Source organism: Carya illinoinensis, chromosome 3, assembly GCF_018687715.1.
Source record: "Carya illinoinensis cultivar Pawnee chromosome 3, C.illinoinensisPawnee_v1, whole genome shotgun sequence".
NCBI classification, from domain to species: domain Eukaryota; kingdom Viridiplantae; phylum Streptophyta; class Magnoliopsida; order Fagales; family Juglandaceae; genus Carya; species Carya illinoinensis.
In genome coordinates, this window is record NC_056754.1 from 16,202,355 (window position 1) to 16,216,597 (window position 14,243).

Consider the following 14,243-nt stretch of genomic DNA (forward strand, 5'->3'; position numbering starts at 1 on the left):
AATATAAGAAGGCAAGGCATGCAATGCAGAGGTGCTATAAGGAATGCACATTCTTACCTGCCATAATTTGGCTTCAACATCTTCAACAGATGCGGTCCCTTTCTTTATCTCTTCTGCTAGTTTCTCTACATGTCCATACATGGAATAGTACCTGTAGCAGCAAAAAAATAAAATAAAAAATAGAACAGATAGATTATGAGAGTTGTATGATAATCAGTTCCTACCGTAGCAAACTAGAGAATAGAGTTTTACCATGACATCTAATGAAAAATACTAACTTGCTTTTAGTTCAAGGGAAAAATTGAGAGTACAAATAATTAAAAGAACCGTGAGTACTTGCAAGTCTTTGGGAAAAACAACTTGCTTAGATTTTGACCTCTAATGGATTGTTGAGTTGGAAGTATTTATCCAAAACAAATTTCTTCAACTTCTCAGTTTTGCATGTATGTGCATGGGTGTAGACTATTCCCAGGTTCCTTCTCAAGTTTTGAGCAGATAAAAGGCCAATGGCAAATCTTAGAAGCCCCCCACACAGTGGAACAGGTAACTCACAGCATTTCAGGTAAACATATGGCTGGTTAAGGCATATGTTTTGATAACACCAAGAGCTTTGATAACACCAAGAGCTGGTTAAGGCATTACTTTTGAAGGGCTCAATATGCAACAGAACAAGTCTATCTTTTGCATATTTCCAAAGTAGTTCAATGTTTCAAATTATTTAAATAAATTGTGTTTTTCTCTGCTGAAATATCTTCCTTCTCTTCAGTTTGGTTGGCTGCAGAGAATATACTAGGAATTCAATGTGGCGGTTGTCTCCAGTTTGGGTGGCTACAGACTTGAAGTTGTTATTTTGGTGTGATTAAACCACTAATGGAGGACTATGTTATTTATATGTAACTCTTATCTTGTAATTTTCATATTTTGTAATGTAATGTATATAATACAAAATAATGAAATATGTAGTGTGCTGTGTGTTGCATGCATATCATGATGAATATTTGTTTTTGACATAAAATTTCCTTTTTCATTTTTAATATATTTTTATTATTATAGATAATCTTCAATGTATAAGTATTATGGCTTTCAAGATGACTTCTTGAAAAAATATATATATACAGGCTTTGTAAGAAAAAAATTAGTAGAATATAGGCTTCAGATTAAAAAAATTGCTTTTCACCATTATCCTTTACTTATAAAAATCTAATAATATAGCCTATGTTAAAAAATAAAAATTAAAAAAATTAAAAAAAAAAATCGGGTTCATCCTGGAACCCGGATTTCCGGGTTGTAAAAATCCGGATACATCCGGGTTTCGGACCGGATCACAACCCGGGTATATCCAGGCCGAAATCTGGCCCAGATTTGAGATCCAGATTCCGGGCTGGGTATACCCAGATATCCGGTCCAAAACCCGGATGAACAGATCTAGTCCACGCCTTGGCGTTGGAGTAGCGTGTCTCGTACCGGGGCAACGTCTACTTATCATCCTTTCTGCAGAAGCTGAGGACATTGCCCTTGAAAGCTTCCCTCAGGCTATAGAAATACAAAAACTCTCAGGCGATCAGATTAGGGTAAGGATCTCCGAGAGGCTCTAGAGCCATGCGAAACACTATACAAGCGCATAGGAACATCCTCGACACGAAAGGATGCATTTGAGAGGGGGCAAGGTTGAGGAGATCCAAAAGGTCACAGAGAGGGTGGCATAAAGGGAGCCTCAACCCGTGCTGCAAGTGAGAAATAGTGATAGCCACTCTAGGGGCAAAGCCCTTGCTATCACCCACTCTAGGGGCAAAGCCCTCGCTATCACAAACTCCATACTCAGGAAGGCCTAAGACAACAATCTCAGGAATACGATAGTCCTCCCGAATCAGGGGAAGATTCTTCTCTCAGAGACATGAACGCCACCAGTACCCAGAGAAGACAGTGCCCTCAGGGATCGCAAAAGGGCTTTCAACATAAGAAGCCATTGGAACAAGATAGCAAGAAAAAAGCAAGAAGAGGCAAAAAGCATAACAGGGAAAAGAGTGAAGAGGCAAAGAACGTAACAGGAGAAGGAATGAGAGACAGGGAAAAGAATGAAGTTTTGAAAGGTAGTGAAATGCGAAAGGCTAAACGGAAAGAAAAAGTAACTACGCAAGAAGACTAACCGGCACAAGTAAATAGTTTGTCTTCTCTACCACAAAAGAGGGAAATGATGTCAAATTTACGACTCTTCGTAGCCAAATCTTTATGGGGGGAAGGAAAGGACATAAAACGTCTAGAGGATGTAACGGGCCAGAAAACGCAAAAAGGCCGTGGGTTGTTTGGGCCCCTGACCATGTCCACATAATTTCCAAGTACCCAAGCCCATATAGTCACACCCAGCATTTTCACAGTGATAAAATTCGTCAAAAATAAATTCTATCCGCCAAAGGCGAATAGAATTGGCGGGGTAGCTAGAGGGACCATTCCAACCGGAGGGCCCTGGAGCATATAAAAATGGCCCATAATATATTAAACATAAAAAAGCCCAGAGTTTAGGCCCAGCATGAGCCCGAATGTCACAAAGAAATGGATAAAAGGAATTCAAAAAGAGACATATATGGCGCCACCTTTAAACGAAAGGATAAAAACAGCAAGAAGTGATAGGATTATTCAAAATCTTAAGCCTTGATCTACGCCGATAAATCCTGGATGAGATATGTACGGCGAACGAACCTATATATACAGGTAATCTTTAAGGTTTAAAGGAGAACAATCTTTCTAAACTGACTTTAGTATCGGAGTGTTTGCAGGAGGAGTCCCCCTCGAGTTTCCACAAAGAAGAACGGCTGAGCTATGAGAGATTAGAAGTGAGACACATCCCAAACATTGTGCTTTGGAAAAGAAGAATCCCATGTGACCCAATAGATCTGACAAGTCGCACCAATAAACTTTTATAACCAAAATGTTCAGCATCCACTTCACAGTTGTTCTTGTTTTTTCTTTGCTTTTGCTTTTCCTGCCTTTCAAAGCAACCTCTGCATGTCATTTTTGACCTTTAGGCTATGTTTGGGTAGCGAGTCTTTTCCACATAAGGTGCGTTACACTTCATTGACTAAACGCACACACTTTATTGACTAATAAAAATAAAAGAATATTTTGATTATCATTTTCCGCAATTAATGTATTTAAGTAAAAACAAAACCTTATTCAGTTAAAATTCATATTTAGATAGAAATATTAATTGAAAAGGCATGGTGTATCAAGAGGCCATAAGGCGATACAGCCTTTCTATATATATAATTACTTAATTTGCTTCTGCATGCACTCGATTTGGTGAATTCAATCATGAATTTTCATTTTTATATAAGTTAGTATTTGTGGATTAATATTTCTTAAAATTCTTTGGACCAAATGCTAAGTCGAATATTTATATCGAGTTTTATTAAATCATCATTTATTTTTTAACTTTCTCTTAATTCAACACATATTCAAACAGATAAAAAAATGTTTCACTTTAAATAATTACTAAGAACTCAAAATATTTAGAATGCATTTCCGTTTTCCGTATGTAATTTTTGATATTTCACGATGTACTACTGTCACTGCTAGAAGTGATGGCTGACGTATCCAGACCGAGAGAAGTCAATAACAAAAATCAATAAAAATGAAATTTGGCCACAAGTTTTCACGAAAAACAAAACCATATTTTGTGCATCATCTTCTTAAACTTTAGAGTTGGTATCGAATACATATATCTATATATTTTGTGCATCATCTCCTTACACTTTAGTCCACATGCGTACTTCACTGAGAGAGAGAGAGAGAGAGAGAGAGAGATGGAAGAACAGGACGTGGTGATTGTGGGAGGAGGTATAGCGGGTTTGGCAACAGCGGTAGCCTTGAAGAGAGTAGGGGTTGGAGCGTTGGTGTTAGAGAAATCCGAAGGGTTAAGGGCAACAGGCACGTCCTTGGGTCTTGGCCCAAATGCCTGGCTTGCCCTCAATGCCCTCGGCGTAGCCTCCAAGCTCACCGCTACTTGTACCACCTTCACTAAGTAATGTCGCGCGTGCAGCCTTCAATTTTTTCTTTCCATTTCAAACAACATTTGTCATTCAATTTTATTTCGTCTGGAACTTTTAGTAAATTCTTCGGCCGATGTATGGAATTTTGGGGGATTCTTTCTGTCTGGCATGCTAGAATGGAAGTAATTAATGGTTTCAACTTTTAAGGATGCTCTGTATGAAGACAGACACGTACAGTTTGTGTACATATATATCCACTTTTCAATTTTCCACTTTTTTTTTTTTTTTTAAATTATTGTAGGCGGAAGATAACAAATATTGATACCGGAGCAATTCAAGAGTCCTATTACCCGGCCAATCCTTACAAGTATACTACTTGAACCCTATCTTTAATGTTCATGCTACACGTGATTTTGTTGTTTTCTTTTTCACTTAGATCCATCTTCTCACATCCCCAACGTCAGTAGGCTATTTCTTTATACTGAACGTATGATCTGTGGTGATGCAGGGGTCAACATGGACTTAGAGTAGTACATCGTAAAGCCTTACTGGAAGCTCTGGCAGAAGAAGTGCCAATTGACTCCATCCGTTTCTCTTCTAAGCTCAAGTCCATTGAAAACCAAACACAAGAAGGCTCATCCTTTGCTGTCATTCATATGGAGGATGGAGCTAGCATCAAAGCAAAGGTACATAGGAATGAAATGTAATAGACTCATGTTGCAGCGCCCCACTTCTCAATATGTACAATATTCCTATTTTGATTCTATATCTTCTTTGAAAAGCTTTGATGTTAAAATTTCACTTTTCCATTTTGAATTTCGCAGGCTCTTATAGGGTGTGATGGGGTACACTCGGTTGTGGCACGTTGGTTAGGACTCACTGCGCCAGTCAACACCGGCCGATGGGCAGTGCGTGGATTGGCCGTATTTCCCGATGGCCATGGATTGAACCTTGAATTCCGACAATTTGTAACAATCGGCAGAAGGGCTGATTTCGCTCCAGTCAATGATAACGAGATCTACTGGTTTCTCGTCGGCAAATTTTCCTCAAAAGGTTTGCCTTTTTTTTCCTGCCATATGTATGTTGTATACATGTATGTATGTATAAGTCAAGTAGGCTACCCCACCTTTTAAGCGAAAGAAGCCTACACGTCTTGGATACCAATATATTTTATTATTGCAGCAAGATTTATAGCTCTTTAACACTTATAAATGAAAAAAAAGTGATCCCAATGGACCACATCAAGATTTCTCACCTAGTCTGCTGCTAAAAGAAGTGGAGCTATTTTTTCATAGCAGGAGAAGATCACATCGCGCATGACCCCGAGATGATAAAAAGAGAAATTACTGACAATCTAGCCAAGGATTTTCCCCCATTGTACTTGAGGGTTGTACAGCATTCAGATCTCTCTACTCTTACATGGGCCCCACTGATGTTTAGGTTTCCATGGGACCTTATATTTGGAAACTTGAGCAAAGGGAGTGTTACAGTGGCAGGTGATGCCATGCATCCTATGATACCAGAACTCGGACAAGGTGGTTGCGCTGCATTGGAAGATGCCGTTGTTTTAGGTAGGCACATTGGAAACTTAATTATCCGAAACAAAAGACTTGTTGCTGGAGAACCGTTGGCAGGAGCCTTGGAAAGATATACCAAGGAGAGGAGGTGGCGTGTCGCTAGCTTGATCACGGTCTCGTATCTATCAGGGTGGGTACAACAAGATGGATCTGGATGGTGGATGAAATTCTTCAGGGATGTGATTTTCTATAGGCTTCTCTTCACTAGAATATTTAATTTTATTCATTATGATTGTGGGGAGCTGCCCTGTGTTTCATCAAACAGTCCTTATCAATTGGAGAACTGAAGTAAGATTAAAGTAAACAGAATCCCAGCTCTAGTGATTTTGAGTCAGTATCCCCTTTGTTCCTTCATATAAATATCCCCCTTTTAACATGTATACATTGACATGCTAGATAAAATAAAACAGTTGGATTGATATTCAAAACAATTCTTGTAAATCAGCATAAGTTGTTTAATTGTTAGAAGTAATGCTAGATATAGTCAGTTAAAAAAAAAGTAGGCCTTAAAAAAAGTAATTTTTTCATTTGAAATCTAAATCTATCTACTTTTTTCAAAGGGAATGCATTTTTCTTGACTATAATTCTTGTTCTCGGGGATATAGATGTTATGATCCCATCTCAAAGTGTATCTATCTAAATTGTCATGTGGTTTTTTATGAGACATTATGCCCTGCCAAGGTCTGCACTTCATCTGTATTGAAACCTTGTGTATCTGAGTCTGCTACCAAGGATGGCTTTTCTGCAAGTTTTCCTTCATCTAGCGTTTCTATGCCATATGCTTCTCCTTTAGCCTCACCTGCCAGTCCTCCTTTGACCTCACCTATTGTTTCTCTTTGCCATCTCCTAGTTATGATGTAGCTAGTTCTGTGCCAACATCTGCAGCTCCTCCAAGTCATCCAATGCTGGCCCGAAGTAAGAATGGTCATTCCAACTCTAAAACTTATCCTGATTTTTATACTTTCTACTCTACAAAATATCCCCCATGTGCATTGGATTCCCCTGCCATCCCAACAGAGCATTCATGATACATTCAAACATCTAAGTTTACAAAATAGAGACAAGCTATGAATGCTGAATTTCAGGCTCTCTTAGATAACAATACTTGTGTTTGTTTCCACGGCCAGTTGATAAAAATGTTATTAAAAATGAACGAGTAGTTAAGGTTAAACAACGAGTTGATGGTACCATTGAGAGGTTCAAAGCACACCTTGTGACTAAAGGATTTCAACAAAAAGAAGGTCTAGATTTTGTTGAAACATCTAGCCCTTTTGTTCAAGCATCTAATGTAAAACTTATTCCTGCTTTGGCTATGCATTCTAATTGACCATTGAGACAATTGGATGTATTCAATGCTTTTTTACATTGAGACTTGGAAGGAGGAGGTGTTTATGGAACAAAGTCCCTAACTAGTTCTCGGTTTCATCCGCTAAAAGACAAGTTCCTGATTCGTGAACTCCGCAATAACTTAAGGGGGGATGTTAAGCTATTACATGATCAATTGTACTCCAAGTCATCATCACAAATATCGGAAGAAAATGCTTTGCCACCAGGAAATTCAAATCTTCAAGAACTTCAGTCCATATATATATCTTAACTACTCGTGTATTTTAAATATTTGAATTCAAACTCGCAATTGTGATTTCCTCACTTTTATGATCCCACAATCCCTTATGCAGTCATTCATCTCCTTGTCAATTGATGAACCCTTGTGACTAACAATTTCTTTGAAGCAAATAATCTGCTTGTGTAATGTCCACTTACTGTCAATAAAGTAGGTTGTGATACACATGTAGCCCACATTCTGTATGGAGGTCCATTTATCAGTCGTAAATGACACTCTCTAGCCAATGGTGACAAACATTTCCTTCATCGCTACCTTCTCCCTGGCATGCCTCTTCAAACAATTGCGTATTACAGTATACCGTGAAGGCATGGAAAATTGTGACTCTAAAGTGTGCACAAATTTGTAGAAGCCTACCTTGTCAACCATGGTAAAAGGCATCTCATCAGTGATAATCATCTCCTCAAGAACAACCATCAACATCTTCTTACTGTATTTAGGGATTTATAGCTTCTCAATTTACGTGTCATCAATGGCCATAGAAGTCTCGTAACTCAACTTCATCTAATCAGTTGTCACCAACCCTTTGTGTATCTTATACCATTAGCAGCCCGTAAGTTATGCTATTAACACTGATGTGCCTTGCTTATTCGAATGACAACCGCATAGTTGCCCGCAATAGTGGCATTGAGCCTGTGGGTTCTCATGATCACTGGGAACTTTGGTGAAATGTTCCCATGTCCATGACCCTTTTTTACTAGGTCATGTAGGTGGATCGGCCTCAACATTCATCAACTCCTCCTCCTCATTAAGCATATCAATGTCTTCTAGATCTATCAAGACTCAACTACTTACATACGAGATAGCTGCTTTAGATAGGGGTCTACGGCCTGAAGTACCTATAGATGATGCCAACAGCTATGTGTCATCCTCTTGTGGAGAATCGCAGCGAGATGATGTAGCATCCATAATTTGAGCAAATAATTTGAAACAATTAACAAGTGACCATCATTTAACATTATAGTGAAAATTATCTACAAATTGAAAACACATTGAAAAGGAAAAACATATGTGTCTATTCGTGTTTTGTGATTTTAAACATAGATAAAACACAAAAAAATGAATGTCCGCTCGAGCCACACTCAAGCGAAGGTTTGAGTAAACAATCTGTGTAAAGCTGGCTCGATTGAACTCACTATGTGATGTCGCTTGAGCCACACTCGAGTGAAGGCTCGAGCAAACAATTTGTGTGATGTTCACTCTAGTGACACTCGAGCGAACACCACTTGGAACAAAAACATCTGATTTTTCTAAAACCTAAATCACTCAATTTCTAAATTTAACAGCCTAAACCCCAAAATCATTAAAATGCAAATAATAAGTTATTGAAATAAACAACAAATCATACACATTTCACAAATCATATTTCACATTCCTACAATTTTGAGGAGGAACAACATGTTAAAAGAAGGTTACAACAAATCATTCTTAGAGGTGATTTGTGATGAACTCCAAAAGATGGCTCGCAAGTTGCTGCGGCCTCAGGTGACAGCAGACGGCGGGGGAGGTGAACTAGTTCGGAGACAAAGGGAGACTGTTGTGTGAAAGTGAGGGGGTAAGAGCATTGGTAGTGGCCTCAACAAACTTTAGCTAAAATTTAGCTAAAGTTTTCACTTTTACAAATTTTAGCTAGCCACTTTTTGTAATACCAAATAATAGACTCAACAAATCTTTAGCTATTTTATTAAAATATTGATTTTGAACTTTTTATTAAATTTTAATTCTAATTGTAATTTGAATATGATTATATTAAATATTATGGTTGTATTAAAGTTTATTGTTGTATTAAAATTTATGGTTGTATTATTGTTGTATTAAAATTTATGGTTGTATTATTGTTATATTAAAGTTTATGATTGTATTATTGTTATATTAAAGTTTATGGTTGTATTATTGATGTATTAAAATTTATAACGGCTATATTTTTCCAATGGCTATATTTTTTAACGGGTATATTATTTATGTATTATTTTTTTTAACGGCTATATTTTCCAACGGCTATATTTTTTAACGGGTATATTATTCATGTATTATTTTTTTTAACGGCTATATTTTCCAACGGCTATATTTTTTAACGGGTATATTATTCATGCATTATTTTTTTTAACGGCTATATTTTGTCAACGGTTATATTTTTTAACGGCTATAATTCTCCAACGGTTATATACTTTTACTATAAAATATAACATTTCTTCAACAATTTCATTCACTTCAACTCAAGTATCTCTTTGAAACCTTTTATTCTCATTTTCTCTCAATGGATCGTTCTCTTTTTCACAAAATAACACTTATTGATTCAGATTCTGACGAAGAATTTGAGATAGCGAGGCAACTTGTTTTGGAAGGAGAAGGATCAAGCTCACGTGGTTCTTCTAAAAATGCACGTAGATTCATAAGGCGAGATCGATTGCAAGCCCACCAAAATCTATTTCGCGACTATTTTGCTAATCCTCCAATCTATCCTCACAAATATTTTCGAAGGAGGTTCCAGATGAGTCGTCCTCTATTTCTTCGTATCCAAGCTGTAGTAGAAGCCCATGAACCTTATTTTGTCCAAAGACGAGATAGTTCTGGAAGGCTTGGTTTTTCTTCCCTTCAAAAAATAACAGCTACTCTAAGGATGCTTGCATATGGTGTCGCGGCTGATTTTATGGATGAATATTTGAAGATTGGAGAGACTACTGCATTAAGAAGCCTAAAGATGTTTGTCAAAGCTGTTGTTTCAATTTTTTCTGAAGAGTACTTAAGAAAACCCAACAATGATGACATTGTTAGATTACTAGCAGTTGGTGAGAAACGTGGATTTCCAGGTATGTTAGGGAGCATCGATTGTATGTATTGGAAGTGGAAGAACTGCCCAACTGCTTGGCATGGTATGTACTCTGGTCATATCCATGAACCAACAATTATTTTAGAAGCAGTGGCTTATTACGATCTATGGATTTGGCATGCCTTTTTTGGGTTGCCGGGGTCTCATAATGATATAAATGTTCTTGATAGATCATTTATATTTTCTGACCTTGCTCAAGGGTGTACTCCGACTGTTAATTACACTATTAATGGTCATAACTATGCAATGGGGTACTATCTTGCTGATGAAATTTATCCGCAATGGGCAACATTTGTTAAAACTATCTCAGCTCCACAAGGAAACAAGAAAAAATATTTTGCTGCAGCCCAAGAGTCTGCACAGAAGGATGTGGAGCTTGCTTTTGGTGTGCTTCAAGCACGATTTGCTATAATTCGTGGACCTGCACGGTTTTCCCACATTGAAACACTCAATGAAATTATGATGGCATGCATAATTTTACATAATATGATCATTGAAGATGAACGGGCTAACAATGGAGAAGAAGAGTTCGAATATGAACAGTTGCCAGAAACATACAATGATCCAGTGTCAACAGGCCCTACACCTGAATTTAGCGAGTTCATTCAACGTCATCATGCTCTTAGGGATAGAAGAATCCATTCTCAACTCCAAACAGATCTCGTCGAGCACTTATGGCAACAATATAGTGCCGCATAAGACATGGTTGTATTTAGAAGTCTTGTTGTATTAAATTTCTTGTTGTATTAAATTTCTTGTTGTATTAAGTTTATGGTTGTATTAAGTTTATGGTTGTATTAAATTTCTTGTTGTATTAAGTTTATGGTTGTATTAAATTTCTTGTTGCATTAAATTACTCCATAATGATCAATATGAAGTGATTAATCTAACAAACATAAATATGAATTTACTCCATAATGATCAACCACCAAAAACAATTATCGTCCAAACATAAATATAACATTACTCCATAATGGTCAAGCCAAAGTGATCTTTCTAACAAACATAAACAAAAAATATAGCTAGTTTTTCCCAGCATGACTTGCAAGTATTTCCATTTGTCGTTGAAGATAATATTGTTGTAGCATTGGAGGCATGGCACTTGTATTTAATGTCATAATTCTTTCATCTTCTTTCTTTTCTTCAAGACGTGTTTTCACTTGTTGAAGTAGCACCTTCTCTTTTTGAATACGTAATTCGTCTTGCTTAAGACTCACTTCCTCTTGCCTAAGACACAATATTTTATTGTCATGATCACGTGCTTCTTGCATTAGCACAAGTTACTCTTTCTAATTTCCACCATCTCATTTAGTACCACAAGAGAGTCAGAGTTTGTCATTTCTTTTCTCTTTCGTTTCTCTTTTTCTGCTTTACGACCTATTGGTCGTTCCAAATTTGAAGATGCAATATGAAAATCCTCATCTTCGCCTAGATGTATTGAATTTGGTGTCGAATCATGTGAACTTGGTTTCTTCTTCGGCTTCACCATGTCCATATGTTCCACCCACTTTGGATGGAATCTTAACACCCACCAACAATGATCAAAGTTAAAAGACTTCTTCTCTAACTCCAAGAACATTACCTTTGCCTTTCCAATCTACATACATAAAGGACCATGGTTCTAAATAAATAAGATTTAAAAAAAAATAGCATGTTAAAAAATAAGATTAAAAGGTGCAAAACATACCTTGTCTTGCTCGTTAAACCCACTTGGATGCATTCCTTCGACTTGAGCCAAGTAACCACAAAACTTATTTGTAGCTTGTTGAATCGTCGACCACCGATTCATTAGAGATGTGTAGTTGCGTAAAAAGTCAAATTTCTTGTTTTCCTCAAAATACTTATGAATTCTTTTCCATAGCATCGTGTGCTTTTGATCTTTTCCTTGTACCGCATCTAAGGAAGTTTCAAGTCATCCCTCCACAAGCAACAAATCTTCCTCATTACTAAAATTATTACCCCGTTGTATTTTTCGTCCACTCGGTTCAATTTCAATAACCTCAACTTGGGGTGGAGACAATTCTTGTTCATTTGTGGCACTCATCAAAAAATCATTGTTATTTAGAAGATTTGTAAAGTAGGCATCACTGTGAGTGGATGGATCCATTCCTAACAAGAGATATGAAAAATATAAACTAATGGATGAAAAACAAAATTGTCTAATTCGGTTTCATCACAAGAAAAATATAAACTTGTCTAATGCATAACAATACATCACAATACATAATCAACTACTGAAAAAAATTTGTCTAATTCGGTTTCATCACAATACACCAAAATCAAATAAGTTCAAACATCAAAGAATTAATTTCTCAATCCGGTCCGGTAGTCGATTCCAGAAAATGCATAACAAAAAAAAAAAAAAAACTAAGCAAAACAGAGGAGAAATACGATGGATTGGGATTTACCGTCCGGTGCTGCTAGTTTCAACCGTCCGGTGCTGCCCTTCACCAGAGAGTCGTCTGGTGCTGCCCTTCACCAGAGAATCGTCTGTTCGGTGCTGCCCTTCACCAGAAATCACATAAAAATAAATAAAAACAGAGGAGACCCAACAATGGAGGCATGGGATTCGGCGGCTTACCGGCGGTGCGTCCGTTCGGTGCTGCAGCTGGGAGACGATGGAGTCCGTCCGGTGCTGCTCAAGCTCTCGTTCGGTGCTGCGGTTGCTCTTCCTTCGGTGCTACAGCCGCTGGAGCTGGGAGGCAGTTCGGGAGGGAGTTCTGGCCACCGAAACTGAGATTTCCAAGAAGTATTTTCTGTTGCAATTGTGTGTTTTGGGGAAGGAGATGAAAGGGGATCTAGTGGGTTTTGGTGAAGGAGATGAAAGGAGGGAAAGAGCCGAAATTGGTCTACGCGGGATTGTTCGGTGCAGCGGGGGGGGGGGGGGGGGGGGAAGAATATTTTACTATAAAAATATTATTTAGCTAGTGAATTTGACTCAACAAATTTAGCTAGTCAAAAAGTTGGAGGCTAAATTTACTGTGGATTTGTTGAGTCTATTGTAGATGCTCTTTTCACATTTTAGCTATTCTTTAGCTATAATTTGGCTTTGTTGAGGCCACTACAAATGCTCTAAGAAGGAGGTCCTACGTTTTGGACCCCCTTTTTCACAAAACGATAAGACATCTTTCTGCTATCGTTTTGATTTGTTGTTTTATATATATATATATATATATATATATATATATATATATATGTAAGAAGTCAGAGTTCAGAGTTCAGATCCCAAGTGGACTCCGACTTCAACTTTGAACTTCGACTAGTGGAGCAAGATAACTCCTACTCTGACTCCGAATTTTGAAAACTCCGACTTCGTCAGAGTCAAAGGGTCATCGGAGTTCAGACAGAGTCAAAAAGTCGAAACTTTTGCCCACCCCTAGATCTATTTTATAATAAAAGTACTTTTACAATCTAACATGCTATATTAAAACACATTAGTTTATAAGTTTAATTTTATTAGATATATTTGTAGTTAAAACATTTCTTAATAATGAATATAAAAATTAGCCCTTTTATCGAGCTGCCTACACTGTATTACAGACTTGATTTTCTATTTTTTTTTTTAATTCCTACTAAACTAAATGAATTCCTCTATTTATCATCCCTACATCATAACTTGCTAAGGAAAAAAAATAGAAAAGGTAAAAAATAAAAATAGGTATATGAAATATGATCGATAAATTGAATTTTTCTACAAAAATAGGACCTCACAAGGAACAAGAGCTGTCAAGCACGAGTCTTTCCGTTGAAAGGGCTTTACCCTGAGTCCCCTATTTTTCCTGAAGGATGGTCGAAGTAGGATAAATGAGATCGGCTTTCCTAATAAGATAGAAAGGGTTTTTTCCAACCTAGGTTAGGTTCTTTGAGACACTATTAGTCAAGCTTTTATTTGAAACTAGCTGGAAAATGGATGTGGACAGAGTTTCAGATTACCTCTACTTCTTATTTTAGAATGGTAGTACTACAGTTGTGCTTTGGAAGAGAAGAATCTCAAGTGTAGATGTAAGAGTTTGGCTAGAACTGTGTAACTAAGATGATAAATTTGGATATGACTAGGTGATTAAAATGATAGACTTCATCTTAAGTTGAGATTTATATTTTGGATAAATGCAAAATAATTTGAGTTTTATCTAAAGTTGTTTTGATCTTATCTAGAGGTTGTTAGGAAATATTTTAGATAATTCAAAAGTGCAAAAGTCGAGTTCCAAGAGATAAAAAGAAGAGTT

At 37.1% G+C, this 14,243-nt stretch overlaps 3 protein-coding genes across 4 annotated transcripts; 2 read left to right on the forward strand and 1 right to left on the reverse strand.

Moving 5' to 3' along the window:
- The first annotated feature begins 3,718 nt into the window (after positions 1 to 3,718).
- On the forward strand, positions 3,719 to 5,991 carry LOC122303481 (monooxygenase 2-like). Of its 2 annotated transcripts, none has more exons than XM_043115279.1 (5): positions 3,719 to 4,018; positions 4,288 to 4,353; positions 4,495 to 4,672; positions 4,811 to 5,039; positions 5,282 to 5,991. In XM_043115279.1, the coding sequence occupies exons 1-5, from the start codon at positions 3,801 to 3,803 to the stop codon at positions 5,848 to 5,850; spliced, it is 1,260 nt and encodes a 419-aa protein (XP_042971213.1). In that variant the 5' UTR covers positions 3,719 to 3,800; the 3' UTR covers positions 5,851 to 5,991. The 2 variants fall into 2 exon arrangements, with proteins under 2 accessions (XP_042971213.1, XP_042971214.1); XM_043115280.1 differs by having other exon boundaries at positions 3,724 to 4,018; positions 5,285 to 5,991.
- Positions 5,992 to 9,444: 3,453 nt separating this feature from the next.
- Positions 9,445 to 10,716, forward strand: LOC122304557. The gene has a single exon (XM_043116820.1). The coding sequence runs from the start codon at positions 9,445 to 9,447 to the stop codon at positions 10,714 to 10,716; it is 1,272 nt and encodes a 423-aa protein (XP_042972754.1).
- A 571-nt stretch (positions 10,717 to 11,287) lies between these two features.
- LOC122304558 lies at positions 11,288 to 11,806 on the reverse strand. The gene is made up of 2 exons (XM_043116821.1): positions 11,705 to 11,806; positions 11,288 to 11,614 (listed from the first exon to the last, which is right to left on the reverse strand). The coding sequence occupies exons 1-2, from the start codon at positions 11,804 to 11,806 to the stop codon at positions 11,288 to 11,290; spliced, it is 429 nt and encodes a 142-aa protein (XP_042972755.1).
- Positions 11,807 to 14,243: the final 2,437 nt, after the last annotated feature.